Genomic DNA, 13,779 nt, shown 5'->3' with positions numbered 1-13,779 from the left:
TAATCCGCGCCTGGCGCTGTCGCCAGCGTCGCCAGTTAGCGGCCCTATCTGTCCTGATCGTAACAGACGCGTTTTGTTAGACAGCGAGTCTTCTGTACCTAGTACTATTATTTATTCTGTGCCAAAACGCGAGTATTTCGTAGTTGACATCTAACGTTAAGTAGTGGAACTATCAGTACCGCTACTTGACACCAGATGTCACAAGTGTCGCTACTGACGAAAAATGTACTGCTAAAACAATTTACAACTAATATTAGAAGCAGGAGTTAAAAAGGGAGCAGGAGGAAAATTGTTAAGCACTAGATTTTTCGTTCATCGCGACATCTATTGTCGACTAGCAGTATTAACTAGGTTTCAGCATTTAGGGTCAGGAATTTTTGCATTACCTATCAGTGGCGGCGCGTCAAACATATCCATAGGCAAGCCGGGGCTAATTTGGCTTATATATTTCCTTTACAACTCTTCTCAAACGTCCAAAAACAGGCAAGCCGGTGGGAATCGGCTTTTATGGACGCGCCGCCACTGTTACCTATACCTAGTATACCACCCAGTGTTGGCCGAAAGTTAATGCAAATTGAAAATGCTGGCCATTAACCATTATAAATTGAACCGTAAACTGTAATCGTCCGTTACGGTTTAAGGTTCAATTTATAATGGTTAATGGCCAACATTTTCAATTCGCATTAACTTTCGGCCAACACTGTACGTATTATACCTACATAGAGAAACCCTTTTTTCTGGCACGTACTCTACATTTGCCAATTGAGATGATTTCTCAATGTACAATCCAATTCACAAACATATCGTTCCAAAAATATACGCAACCAGTGTGTTTTGTCAGTGTCTTAGAGGCAATTATATTTTTGGAACGTTAGCTTGTAAATATCTTTACAGTACATCTTGCACTAGTGCGGGAAACAGCACTTTCCGTGCGTATGTCAAAAGTTTAAAGGGCCATATGTACTGTGAAACGTTGTATGATACACGTGCCGATAAGTAATTCGCAACTCGTGCCGATTTAAAACACTACCTTCGGTCGTGTGCCTGATAAATTCCGCTACTTGACGCTAGATGTCGACAACGAAATATCTCTCGCTTTGGTAAGAAAATCTGATCTATGGAGTTAGAATGGGATCCCTTTGTTTCCCATAAACTTATTGTTTCGAATTTCGATAGTCAGAAATTGATATCCATATAATTTATGGACATAAACATCAATAGTCATAATTTTTGTTAAGTATAACGTTTCATAGTTCTAATGTTAAACATCTATAATAGTAAACGCTATAATCACAAAAGTTATAAAATTGTTGAGTATAACATTAAAAGGTATACTTATCAATAATTATTCAGAAATATTTTAAGGCATATATTTTATCGGACTAATGGTCGTTAATCATATCGTTTTAATGTCATCTCTTTGTTTCCCATAAACTTACTGTTTCGAATTTCGATAGTCATAAAATGATATCCTCTAATATTCTAATATTTAGGATATTAGAGGATATAATATTAAACATTATGACTTTCAATAATTATGTCAAACAAAGGGCCATTTTTAATGACATCCTTCATATAAAGAAAAATGAAATCTGTTTCCTCAGGTAGGTTCGTTAGTTACCTTGTCTCCCTCAGAGCGGAAATAGGAGCCCCACGAAGCGGGGCTCCGTCGACTCGTTGGCGAGATGAAATGGCTTAATAAACTACATGAAAAATAAGAAATGGAGGGGAAATCAGTAAGCCAAATAAAAAAAAATCCCCAGGTAGGTAGACAAGCATGCAATTTGTTTTGTTTAATTTTATAACTATTGACAATATGACTAATAAAAATTGTGATGGAAAACGTTATGGTCTAAAAAAAATCGGAACTTAAAATTTAGAGAATGCAATAGAGCCCCTACTTATCATTATAACCTGCAATAAAAGACCTTACAACGATTATTGTAACCAAGTTTATTGCCTTCAATATTATGTAATGGTATACCTTCTGGGGGCCGATTTTTGAATTTCGATCGCTCGATTTCGTCACTCGAAAATCGGTGGAAAACAGCGAAATGCTAATTTTTGAAATACGAGCTGTCGAAATTTGGAATCTAGTGGTATTGACCACTCGATTTCAATTCTATTAGTAGAAATTAAACGCCTAGTAGTGGAGATATCATTTAACGAAATTCGAATTTCAAAAATCGGCCCCCTGGACTTTGAATATTATGAGTAACAAATTTTATGACTAACAATAATAGTGACCTACAAAAATCGGAACTGCAATTTATATTGTTAAAATTTATGACTATTGACAATATGACTAATAAAAATTATGTTGGAAAACGTTATGGATTGAATAAATCGGAACAAAAACATTATGGGAACCAATAGAGACCCAGTTAGAATACCACTCTTTGATTACTTATGCTCCGTAGCGAACGAAACGCAATACTGTTACTGTCACACTGATTCAAGAAGAGTGATAGAGAGACAAAGCGATTCGATGGCGAAGCAATAGCGAATATACACCTTGACTAGGCCGCCTGATAAATTCCGCTACTTGACGTTAGATGTCGACTACGAAATAACTCGCGTTTTATCACTCTTTCCTTACTTATATTTCTAAAGAATAATAAACAAAAATCAAACTTGGTTCTGTACAATTACAGTTCACTATGGCTCTGAGCTTGTGGTAGTAATTAGTAAGCGAGCGCTGGTTGTCACCTGACTATTTGTGACGTTCCACGGGAAAAGGTACCTTATGAGGGTTTCTAGTTTCGGAGCTATGAAATGTTTTGTAAAGAGGTGAAAAAATGCTCAATTTTTTTTTATTGTGTGATCTGAAACCTTAATGCGTAACGTTTGTTTACCTGTTTTTATTTTTGTTATAAGTTAGTTATAAGCCTAGTAATGTCGTCTCAGAGTTTAGTAGAAAAGGTACCTTATGGAAAAAAGATTGAAAATTCCCAAAAAAACTAGTCAATACGGGAAAAGAAGTTTGGTAGAGAACTGTATTAGCATTTTGCAAAACTAATTTGATAATTTCAGTTCTGGTTGGGGCGCCTCGCAAATATTATAACCGTACATGGACCGACATCACAAATCCAAGTAGCCTGCTATTATACCAAAGTTACTCTCGTCAAGTCTTTCTTAACTAGAATAATCTTCATTTGGTTTGGTCGCATGCAGTAAATCAGCCATTGGTTTGCTGAAAAATGCCAATACCCGACGCATTACCTTATGGAATATCTGAGGTCATTGAACCTCAATGCCGCTTATCTTCAATAGCAACCGAAATATTAGGTCCTTACCTATGAAATTGGCGTTTTTGTTCATAGATATAAGTCTGATCCTAGTTTTTTTTTTTTACAAAAGTACATACACAATTACAATAAAACTACAGTGCACTCAATAAACAACGATTTTACATACAATTAATTGTTATTTTTTATTGTTAAGTGTTCAGAATTAAGCCTTGAAAATAGGTCTTTTCATGTGCTGTCGGTTCGAGTATTAAAATTACTTATATTTTTCTAATGGTACCAATTTTCAAGAAATGGAGATATTGAAAACATACCTTAAAGGTGTCAAAAATTACTGGAAAAATTTTGTTTGGTTTGAATTAGCCATCAAAAAAATATCCGCAAAATTAATTGTATGGAAATTCGTGTTTCGTTGAAATTCTCCGTACAAAACGCCAATTTCATAGGTAATGACCTAATATATTATTGATAAGAAATAGACGATTTATACCATCTTAACCCCAAAATATTATTAGTTTATCCTAACTGTTCCATCATCATCATGCCTCATCATGTAACTTAATCACAAGGTACCTTTTCATTACATACAAATTATTGGTCTTTTTTAAGATTATTATGACGAAGAACTAATTAAATTTGGGGCAGTTTAATGTAAATTAATATTTTCTATTCATAAAAGATAAACTGTAATATGATTGATATTTTGTAGTGATGTATTATTAGATTTATTTCCGTAAGGTACCTTTTCGTAAATGTATGGAGCAAATACTGTTATTGTTATGTAAGTTTAAAGTGGCATAAGGGGTTAAATATAGTATTTGGTTGGGGTTTTAGGATTTATTTCATTTTAATGACAGAATTTCTTTTATATGTGCTCAGAAAAATTGATTGTGTGTCACATTAAAAGTAAAAATATTCAATTTTGTGATTTTATATGAAAAAGTCAGAAAATACATTTTCACCTCTAAATCGGTATTGTTTTTTGCTTAAACTGTCTGTCAGTGTCGTTTTCTAATAGATAGAATTTAAATCTTGAGAGCTCATTGCAATCAATCGTGAAAATGAAATAAAACTTTATTTTCAAGAGATTGGCTAGTATACACATAAATCAGTCGATATCAAAAGTTTCTATTTGCATTACAGAACAAGTCGCAATATTTTTTTAATCTCACATATATAAGGTATTATTATTTGTAGTCAACTATGTAACTTACTTCAGGAACATAGTTTTTTAGGCGGCTAAACTTAAAACTTCTCTATCGTAAAGTTGCTAATTTCACAACATTATTTTCAAAAAATCATATCTCTGTAACTACGCAACCTAGAAGGTTGATCTTTTGTGTTATCGATAGCTTATTTATTGTAGATTACTGGGGTATGCATAACTCCATACCCGCCATAAGGTACCTTTGACCGTGGGACGTCACATTTAGTCAGTTCATATAACTGGGCCAGAAATAATAAATCTATTCTGACTCGACTGTACGTACGTAGATTATGTCTATAACTCCATACCAGAGCTCTCCCTTCATGCCGGTATAGTTGCAAGGTATGAACAATTAAAACTAAAAGTTTGCAAAATAAACTTTATTAATTCTAGTTCTATTTACTTAAAAATACAATCGATGTAACAAATTCCCATCAAATTATTGACACGATCTTAGTAAAATTTATTATATATATAAATTACGATAAATGCATTCCTCTTACATTAATCATTGTATTGTAATTCACTCTGTAAATACATTTAACATTACTGACAAGTGTCACGCGAGCCTCGCGGCCTTATATTGTACATTATTGGTGTTGAGGTGGTTCAGTAAAGCTTCAATAGTTGCTCTTCTTACGGAGGAGAAGACTGCAATCAGAAGTTGCCTCGGCCGCCGCCCAGGCTCGGGTTGCTTTCGTGAACACTGCCAAATAGAAAACAGGATATTAACAACTAATACAAAATATCATAAACAAATATGTACACTGTAGTTAACCCTTTGTACCGCTTTGTTAGATATTATATACATATAAAAGACTAAGTAAAAAAAAATTCTTACTAACCTAGTTATTAAGTCATATGTTACTAACAAATTATGGATGAAACGTCTGAAATGAATGATTTCAATTTCAAAAAATGTATGACGTACATAAAACTTGTTAACATATTGTCGACGCTTGGCGCCTTTAGGATACATTAATTCATAGATCTGTCAGCATTGGAAGCTAAAATGTGTCGCTTAACTTCAAACTCGGGTAAATCCATTCGACCCTCTCAGCAAATATCTACCCTATTACCTTTTCTTAATACCAAAATCGAATAATCTGACAGATGGATTTACCCGAGTTTGAAGTTAAGCGACTCAAATGGCAAGGCGCATTACGAACATTCGTCTAGAAAATTTCTCACTCGTGCCACAGCATACGCTATACTCGCTTCGAAATTTTCCACGAGCACATAGCCAATAATTTTTAACCCATATATGCCCATAGTGTAGTTTTCGACCCACTGAAAAAAACTCGCTACTACTCATTAAAATTACCAGGAGAATGAACCTCAAGGAGTTCAGAGCTAAAACAAGTTCAGGGCATATATGGATTAATGGGAATAGTCACGTTAAGTTTACTTTCTGGTGTATGGCGGTTAAAAAAGTTACCATAAAAGTTAGGTACATAAGTGAATGAAAAACAGAGTATTACACACGTTAGTAGAATTAAAAGCAAGTGACAGCATGAAGAAGCTCTTGGTCCGAAGATAGCACCGGTACTTTGTAGGCAGACTGGTGATTTTTTGTTACTGAATCAAACAACAAAATCACTAGTCTTCCATACAACGCACGGCAGACGACGCCCGTTAGTTGACACACCTAAAACATTGTTATCACCACATTCATGTTAGCAAAAGTGTACAGGTTGTTAAGATGGTTACAAATGAGGATGACTGGTTTATTAATGATACGATGATAATGAGGTACATATTAGCTACAAATATAAACTACTGATATGACGGGCTTTACCAGAAATATACCTAATGAGTGATTGAGTGTGATATATGTGACTCCTAACCAAGTTACTATATGTGTCATATGATCATATGACATATGATCCCATACTTATGATATTAATGATAGAAAAATACTAAAATAGAATATTGTTGTCAAGATCCCATCGAAGAAACATATGGAACACTACTCCTACAAATACTTTTCGTCTTTTTACCTGTCTTGAAACGACAACGACGTCTCAGTCGAGGCCGATTAGGAAAGGCTACTTTATCTTAGACTTGTTTGGTGCCAACTCAGGGAACTCTTCAAACATTCTAGTACCAAAACAATGCTGTGTTAGTAATGACATGGATATCAGATTGAGGAAATTAGTGCGGCCGACTGTCACACTCCTGATATTCTAATCTAATATGACAGTCCAAAGTACAACCTATCAAAGAGTGCCTACACGTTTATTGCATAACCAAAATATCGGCGTATTATGGTGCAGGAATAAAAAGGTGTGATAATTACCTCTGCTGCAAGAGATACTGCGCGGTCTGTATGCGCGCCGGCGTGCCCGTGATGGTGATGATGCGGTCGTTGGAGCCGGGCAGCGGCTCCGCGATCTCAATGCCGGCGCCCGAGTCCGCGCGGATCTTGCGGATGCGCGACCCCGCCTTGCCGATTATCGCCCCGGCCAACTGTAAACGACACGCATGTTATTTGTCAACCGCACACATGTTACGGGAGTGTTTTAAATAATACAATCGTTACGTTAATTATTATACTCACGTCTTTGGGAATGGTGACTTGAGTAGTGGTCTCCTGTTGGTTGCTGTCGCCACCGAAGTTGCCGCCGCCGCCACCACCACCGCCGCCGCTGCGACCGCCAAAGTTGCCTCCGCCGCCCCCACCAAAGTTTCCGCCGGCGAAGTTGCCGCCGCGAGGCGGGCCGTTAAAGTTGCCCCTAGGGCCCGGGCCTCCGGGTCCGCCGGGGCCGGAGAAGTCGTTGAAGCCGCCGCGAGGGCCGGGCGGGCCGCTGCGGCCCAGGGGCGGGCCGGGGCGCGGCGGCGGCGGGCCGCGGCCGGGGCCCAGCGGCGGGAGGCCGCGCGGCGGGGGGCCGCCGCGGGGCGGGCCTCGCCCGGGGCCGCCGCGTGGGCCCCCGCCCTGGCCGTTGCCGAAGCCGCCGTATTCTTCAGCGTAGTAGTCATCGTAGTTGTGGGGGTCGTAATTTTGGATAGCTCCTTTGATGGGCACCTGCAAAGGAATACGTCGATGTAGAATGGGTACGACAACGTTGCCGGCGTCTTGATACCAGACAGAGTAGATACGATATGTGTGGTTACCTCTCGCACTAGGTCGAGCACCTCGCGCACGGCGGCGGCGACGGCCTCGGGCCCGCCGACCAGCTGCACCACGCGCTCCGTGCTCTGCGGCGCCGGGTTTGAGAATATTTTCAGACGAGCACCAGTTTTCTGCAAACGACATTTCTTCATTCAGACAACGGTCGGCCGATCCCGGATGCTTTTGTTAAATACGAGGACAAAGGACACTGAACTTATTTGCAAGATACTAAAATGAATGTGTACCGCTGGGTAAAAAAGTCGCATTCATTCACATGGAATTTCTTTGTACAATGTTCGCCGTATCTTGTGAGGGATAGTGCAGGTAGTCTATATTTAATTCAAATGAAATGCCGGGTCGAAGACCGAATACAATGGTCCATTGATGGATATCATGAGAAAATATAAAGGATATATGTATAAAAGAAGTTGCTTCCTTTGTGACTTGATAAAAAAAAACTACAATGAAACTTTCCTATTCCAACCCCATCCATATTATTGTAATAAGTTCATGTAAAAAAAGTTAATTAAAGTAAGTAGGTAGGTAGTATTATCGTTAACTATTGTAGTAAAAAAAATAGTCATAAACCTTATTACGGCGCAGCCCCAAACAAATTACATAACAGAAACATTCCGTTTATGAGGTGAGAACACGCCACCTTCCCTGGAGAGAGCAGATGCGTTACCGAATTGACCGCTGTTGGTGTCGTCAGTGCGGTCGGTGGTGACCGTCGCCTGACAGCGGGCGCGCGCAGGCGCCGCGCCATCGACCCGCGCACGTGCCCCGCACGCACAAACAACACCCGTACACCAACCACATAATCTCATATTTGCAATCACTGATTTTAGGTGCACATTTGACACATTTCCCGAATTTGTGGTTCGAGTTTTCATTGTCTACAAACTGTTGGATGTCACTCGGTTATCCAAGAAATAAAAGTTACACTTAAATTCCGATTTTAAATTAAGAAGCTGTATTTAAAAAAAAGTTTAAAACGCAGCACAACTGATTCACGATTATAAAACTGAAAGGGGTTGAGCATTGGTCGCGATCGACCCTTCCCGTCGGGTGGTGGCACAGTGAGTGAGCCGGGCGGCGGCGGCGGCGGCGACGGGCCCCGCCGCGCCGTGCAACACCTGTCCCCCTCCCCCGCGGGAGCAGTGTCCCCTCGCTGCGCTGCACTTGTGGGGCTCCGGGACTCCGGCACGCGGCACGCGCCACGCCTACGCCACGTAACCAAGGAACTTTGCCATTTGTCATAAACTTGCGATTGACCCGCGACGGAAACTCCTAATAAAAGTATAACGGTAACAACGGACATTGGGTTTCTTTTCGTGAATTACTCGTAAGTCCGTGCAAATATTGTAGAATATTGAAACATAAATTATATGAACGACTGAAGTACAAAATTTTTAAAAGACATTGCCTTCCTTTGTTTGATAAAACCACCAGCATGCTGCAAGGCTCATTCTCATAGCATCGAACGCAGGCGAGCTATGGCTTAAGGCAGCGGTCGGCAACCTTTTAGCAGCCAAGGGCCACATAGTAGTTAAGGAAGTAGACGCGGGCCGCACTTTTGTTAATATGTGTGACTTAATCAGACATTGTTGTTTAACAATATTACACACAAAATAGCCAGGGGGGCTCGCGGGCCGCAAGTGAGAGGTTGCGGCCCGCGGGCCGCTTGTTGCCGACCGCTGGCTTAAGGGTTCGTTAAGACGAACAGGGATAAGATTGATCTTCGACTAAGTTTGTTACAGATCACGAGGTTACAGTTGTTTGCTAGAGTAGAAAACTTTGTAGATACGGGGTCAAGAAACTAAATAAGATATTTGTTCATAAAGGGGTCAAATAAAAGTTGGTAACCTCAAATGTGACGGCATCGCGTAGGCAAGTCAGTGATCGATAATCGTAGATCACTTACCTATTGGACGAAGCATATGCCACGACTCGTGATTTATTTATTACCAAACGTTGGCGCTGTCATACACATGTTTAGCCTAAAATTTAAAATGCGATCGTGCATTCACGGATGCGTTTACATATTCCGTGTGTGTGTTCACAAAATTATCAACAGATATCGAGGGATAAACTTGCTGTAGCATATTTTACATTGGCGTGAGATACACCAGAAGGGTGCGGCACACGGTGTACATTGTGTACAACACTACACCGTGACGGTGTGTGGTGACAGTGAGTCGCTATGCGGAGTCTAAGCGAGGTAGTCTATCGATAATGTATCGGATGGAAGCCTTACCGATCGGAGCCGGAAGGGGGTCGCGTGCGCGTAATTGCCGGTGTCACCGCGGCCCGGCCCGGTAATGAGGGTTAGTCATTACAAACTACATAAATGACATACGCTGCGGCTTCTAAGTATGTATATTTAAATGTATTTAAATAACAAAACTTCCGTGAGACACAGACATATTAAATGTATTAAGAACGGTTCACTCACGTATTTTAACATGTCGAACCCGTTCTTAATACATTTAAATGTATTTATTTATTTATTAGACCAGTCTTGTCTTTTATGAATAAATAGTACATCATTAACTGCTATTTCATTGTAATGTGATCACTAAAATATGTTCACAATTTTCTGTCTCAATCAGCAGTGGAGAAATCTGATAGTTTGTATGCAGAAGGATTCTGCATGGTAACTCTGCACCTCTGCAACTGATTGCAATAAAATTTACACCACCTTTCTACCATTCCACCAGTTCCACCACCGTACTAATGCGCCAATGCTCGGATTAGTAAACGCATTTCAGTTTCTCTTTGTGTCTACAAGTTAATCAACAACATTATAACACATTAAAATAATCGTACCTACATATATCTCAACTCGTTTCAAAGTTTTTACAATCGCTCAAATAATATACATACTATCGTGGGTATTGTCGGCTAGTATTTTTTACCGAGTACAGCGTTTTTTGCTCCACCCATTTCCCTATAGGGGAGGATGTGGGGGTCACAAAAAAACCATTTCCCGGCGTAACCCGAGCCGGCGCGGACGCAGCCGCGTGCTTCCGACTCGAAGGGAAACGGATCCAAACGGGTGACACTCCAAGCACGATACCAAGGCTGAGGAGGACCATTATAAGTGCGCTCTGTATTTCTGTATAGAATGATTACTGATCTCGAGGTCAAGTCTAACTGGATCGCGCACTGAACTCGAGCTGCTAACGAGAATATACTCTAGATTCACACGTGATACTCTTAATTAATATTTAAAAACTTTTGTAATCATCGTTAGGTCGCTACTCCATTATAACAGAATTAAATAATATTTCGTCCACAAATTTTTAACATATTATTTCTTTGTCCGAGGTTTAAAACTTAAAACCGCAGAAACACTTTTCTACCGGTAAGGTCGACTACCGGTAAGGGCGGCTACGCAAAATACATTGACAAGAGAAATTGCGCGATATAAAACAAGCACGAAATAAGCTGGAATTCAACAGGATTAGGTAATCCTGTTGAATTTCAGTGTAGGTATACTCATAATAATATTTTGTTACTGTTAGGTATAAACTAGCACTACAATTCACTACATATATCCAAACCCCGCCAAAGCGGCGGAAACTGTTGTAGCTTTCCTCTATAAAGTTTCGAACGTACTAGACGGTTGCTCAAATTAAAGTTAACTTTTGTAAGTGCTCTCGAGCGCGTTAATCGACCGAGAAGCACTCCCGAGTCCCGACTCACGTTTCTCGATGGCACAAGGATTAATGATACGTTACCTGCCCTTTTGCCAAATCTTGTTTGTAAGTCGGGAATCTTTTGTTTGAAATCTACTGAGATTAATTTTGGGGCGGTCTGAATGGATTTGCCATAAAATGTTCAAAGAAAAGGTCAGATATACTTATTGAAATTAGTCTTCTGAGTACGGTTAATTCTTTTCTTTCTAGGGTTTTAGCTTGCGTCCATAAACGAAACGTGATACCACAATATCAACTAAAATGTGAAAATGTTGGTCGCGTCAACATATTAGGTTGTGCTCTTAGCGCGATATCATTTTGACATTCATGATGAATAGAAATATGATATCAGGATATAACTGCTTTTTAAGGTTCCATACCCAAAGGGTAAAAATGGGACTATTACTAAGACCCCACTGTCCGTTTGTCTGTCTGTCTGTCACCAGGCTGTATATCATGAACCGTGATAGCTAGACAGTTGAAATTTTCACAGGTGATGTATTTCTGTTGCCGCTATAACAACACATACTAAAAAGTACGGAACCCTCGGTGGGCGAGTCCGACTCGTATTTGTCCGGTTTTTTACTATAGAGGCTTGCATTATACATGAGCCATGATGGCTTGACCTTAAAGTTAGTCTAAGTCTAAAGGGATCAGCAAGTATTTAGCGCAAATCTAACTGGGAAATCTGAGCAGTAAATACATTTCACGGATAGTTATGGGACGGGAAGTCATTTCAGAGCAACTATTGACGTTCATTGGAAAATAACCATAGATGTTGTTAATAAGTTTTAAATTGGAAATCTAACGTCACTGCTGTGATAAAGGTTAAGGTAAAAATAGGTTAATTTTCATTGTTCTAACATTACGCCGCGCGTATGTAACGTGGAGGATAGCATCTGTGGGTCACCTGCGCGTGTACCTGGCCTGGCCGGGTAATCGCGCTCGGGGTAGCATATGTCGTGTACGACGTCGCGCTTTGTGCAAGGCGTGGGTATGGGTATAGCATGGGCCCCAGGTGCGCGCGTTTTTGTGCGGCCTTCCGGCGGCTGCGCGCGCACCTGCCAGCGCAGCTGCCGTCGCCAGCACGCGCCCGCGCCGCCTAAACTAGCCCATCGTACGAAACACCTACTATAGAGGAGAGCTATTATAATTAGGTACCAGTACCAATCAATAGTGCTTATCTTGTTTGCCTTAACTTCGAAAATAATCTTCTCTCTGTATTTATCCACTAGGTTCAACCTCACTAGCCAAAAATAAATACATAAAACAAACTTACAAAAAGCTAAGTTCTTGACCAGTTCACTGACTACACGGTCATCAATCTATTACGACGATATTAGCGTAATTTTTGGTTACAAGTTTGTTCTCTTTTATACTTTATGAAAGGGAGAGACTAATGCGGAGACGTTCAGTGGGAGTACATATATGTGACGTCCCACGGTCAAAGGTACCTTATGGCGGGTATGGAGTTATGCATACCCCAGTAATCTACAATAAATAAGCTATCGATAACACAAAAGATCAACCTTCTAGGTTGCGTAGTTACAGAGATATGATTTTTTGAAAATAATGTTGTGAAATGAGCAACTTTACGATAGAGAAGTTTTAAGTTTAGCCGCCTAAAAAACTATGTTCCTGAAGTAAGTTACATAGTTGACTACAAATAATAATACCTTATATATCTGAGATTAAAAAAATATTGCGACTTGTTCTGTAATGCAAATAGAAACTTTTGATATCGACTGATTTATGTGTATACTAACCAATCTCTTGAAAATAAAGTTTTATTTCATTTTCACGATTGATTGCAATGAGCTCTCAAGATTTAAATTTTATCTATTAGAAAACGACACTGACAGACAGTTTAAGCAACAAACAATACCGATTTAGAGGTGAAAATGTATTTTCTGACTTTTTCATATAAAATCACAAAATTGAATATTTTTACTTTTAATGTCACACACAATCAATTTTTCTGAGCACATATGAAAGAAATTCTGTCATTCAAATGAAATAAATCCTAAAACCCCAACTAAATACTATATTTAACCCCTTATGCCACTTTAAACTTACATAACAATAACAGTATTTGCTCCATACATTTACGAAAAGGTACCTTATGGAAATAAATCTAATAATACATCACTAGTAAATATCAATCATATTACAGTTTATCTTTTATGAATAGAAAATATTAATTTACATTAAACTGCCCCAAATTTAATTAGTTCTTCGTCATAATAATCTTAAAAAAGACCAATAATTTGTATGTAATGAAAAGGTACCTTGTGATTAAGTTACATGATGAGGCATGATGATGATGGAACAGTTAGGATAAACTAATAATATTTTGGTAATGGTATAAATCGTCTATTTCTTATCAATAATATATTTCGGTTTCTATTGAAGATAAGCGGCATTGAGGTTCAATGACCTCAGATATTCCATAAGGTAATGCGTCGGGTATTGGCATTTTTCAGCAAACCAATGGCTGATTTACTGCATGCG

General features: G+C 39.2%; 2 protein-coding genes across 8 annotated transcripts in view; one reads left to right on the top strand and one right to left on the bottom strand.

Annotated features, from left to right (window-relative positions):
* Positions 1–13,779, top strand: part of LOC134798226 (microtubule-associated protein RP/EB family member 1) — a 140,955-nt gene that overhangs the window by 51,954 nt on the left and 75,222 nt on the right. The gene's annotated exons all lie outside the window — the stretch shown is intronic.
* Positions 4,821–13,779, bottom strand: part of LOC134798224 (heterogeneous nuclear ribonucleoprotein K) — a 51,841-nt gene continuing 42,882 nt past the window's right edge. For 4 of the 7 annotated variants that reach the window (XM_063770593.1, XM_063770591.1, XM_063770592.1 and 1 more), the window contains 4 exons: positions 7,570–7,698; positions 7,016–7,480; positions 6,755–6,924; positions 4,821–5,161 (listed from right to left, as the gene is read on the bottom strand). In XM_063770593.1, the coding sequence (XP_063626663.1) occupies positions 5,113–5,161; positions 6,755–6,924; positions 7,016–7,480; positions 7,570–7,698 (813 nt within the window). In that variant the 3' untranslated portion in view covers positions 4,821–5,112. Of the gene's footprint in view, positions 5,162–5,936; positions 6,104–6,754; positions 6,925–7,015; positions 7,481–7,569; positions 7,699–13,779 lie in introns of all 7 variants that reach the window. The other 3 variants (XR_010145165.1, XR_010145164.1, XM_063770595.1) reach the window with 3 other exon arrangements.

This window comes from Cydia splendana, chromosome 16 (assembly GCF_910591565.1).
Source record: "Cydia splendana chromosome 16, ilCydSple1.2, whole genome shotgun sequence".
Classification (NCBI taxonomy): Eukaryota; Metazoa; Arthropoda; class Insecta; order Lepidoptera; family Tortricidae; genus Cydia; species Cydia splendana.
The sequence above is the reverse complement of the archived record's forward strand: the minus strand, read 5'-3'. Positions and strand labels throughout refer to the sequence as shown.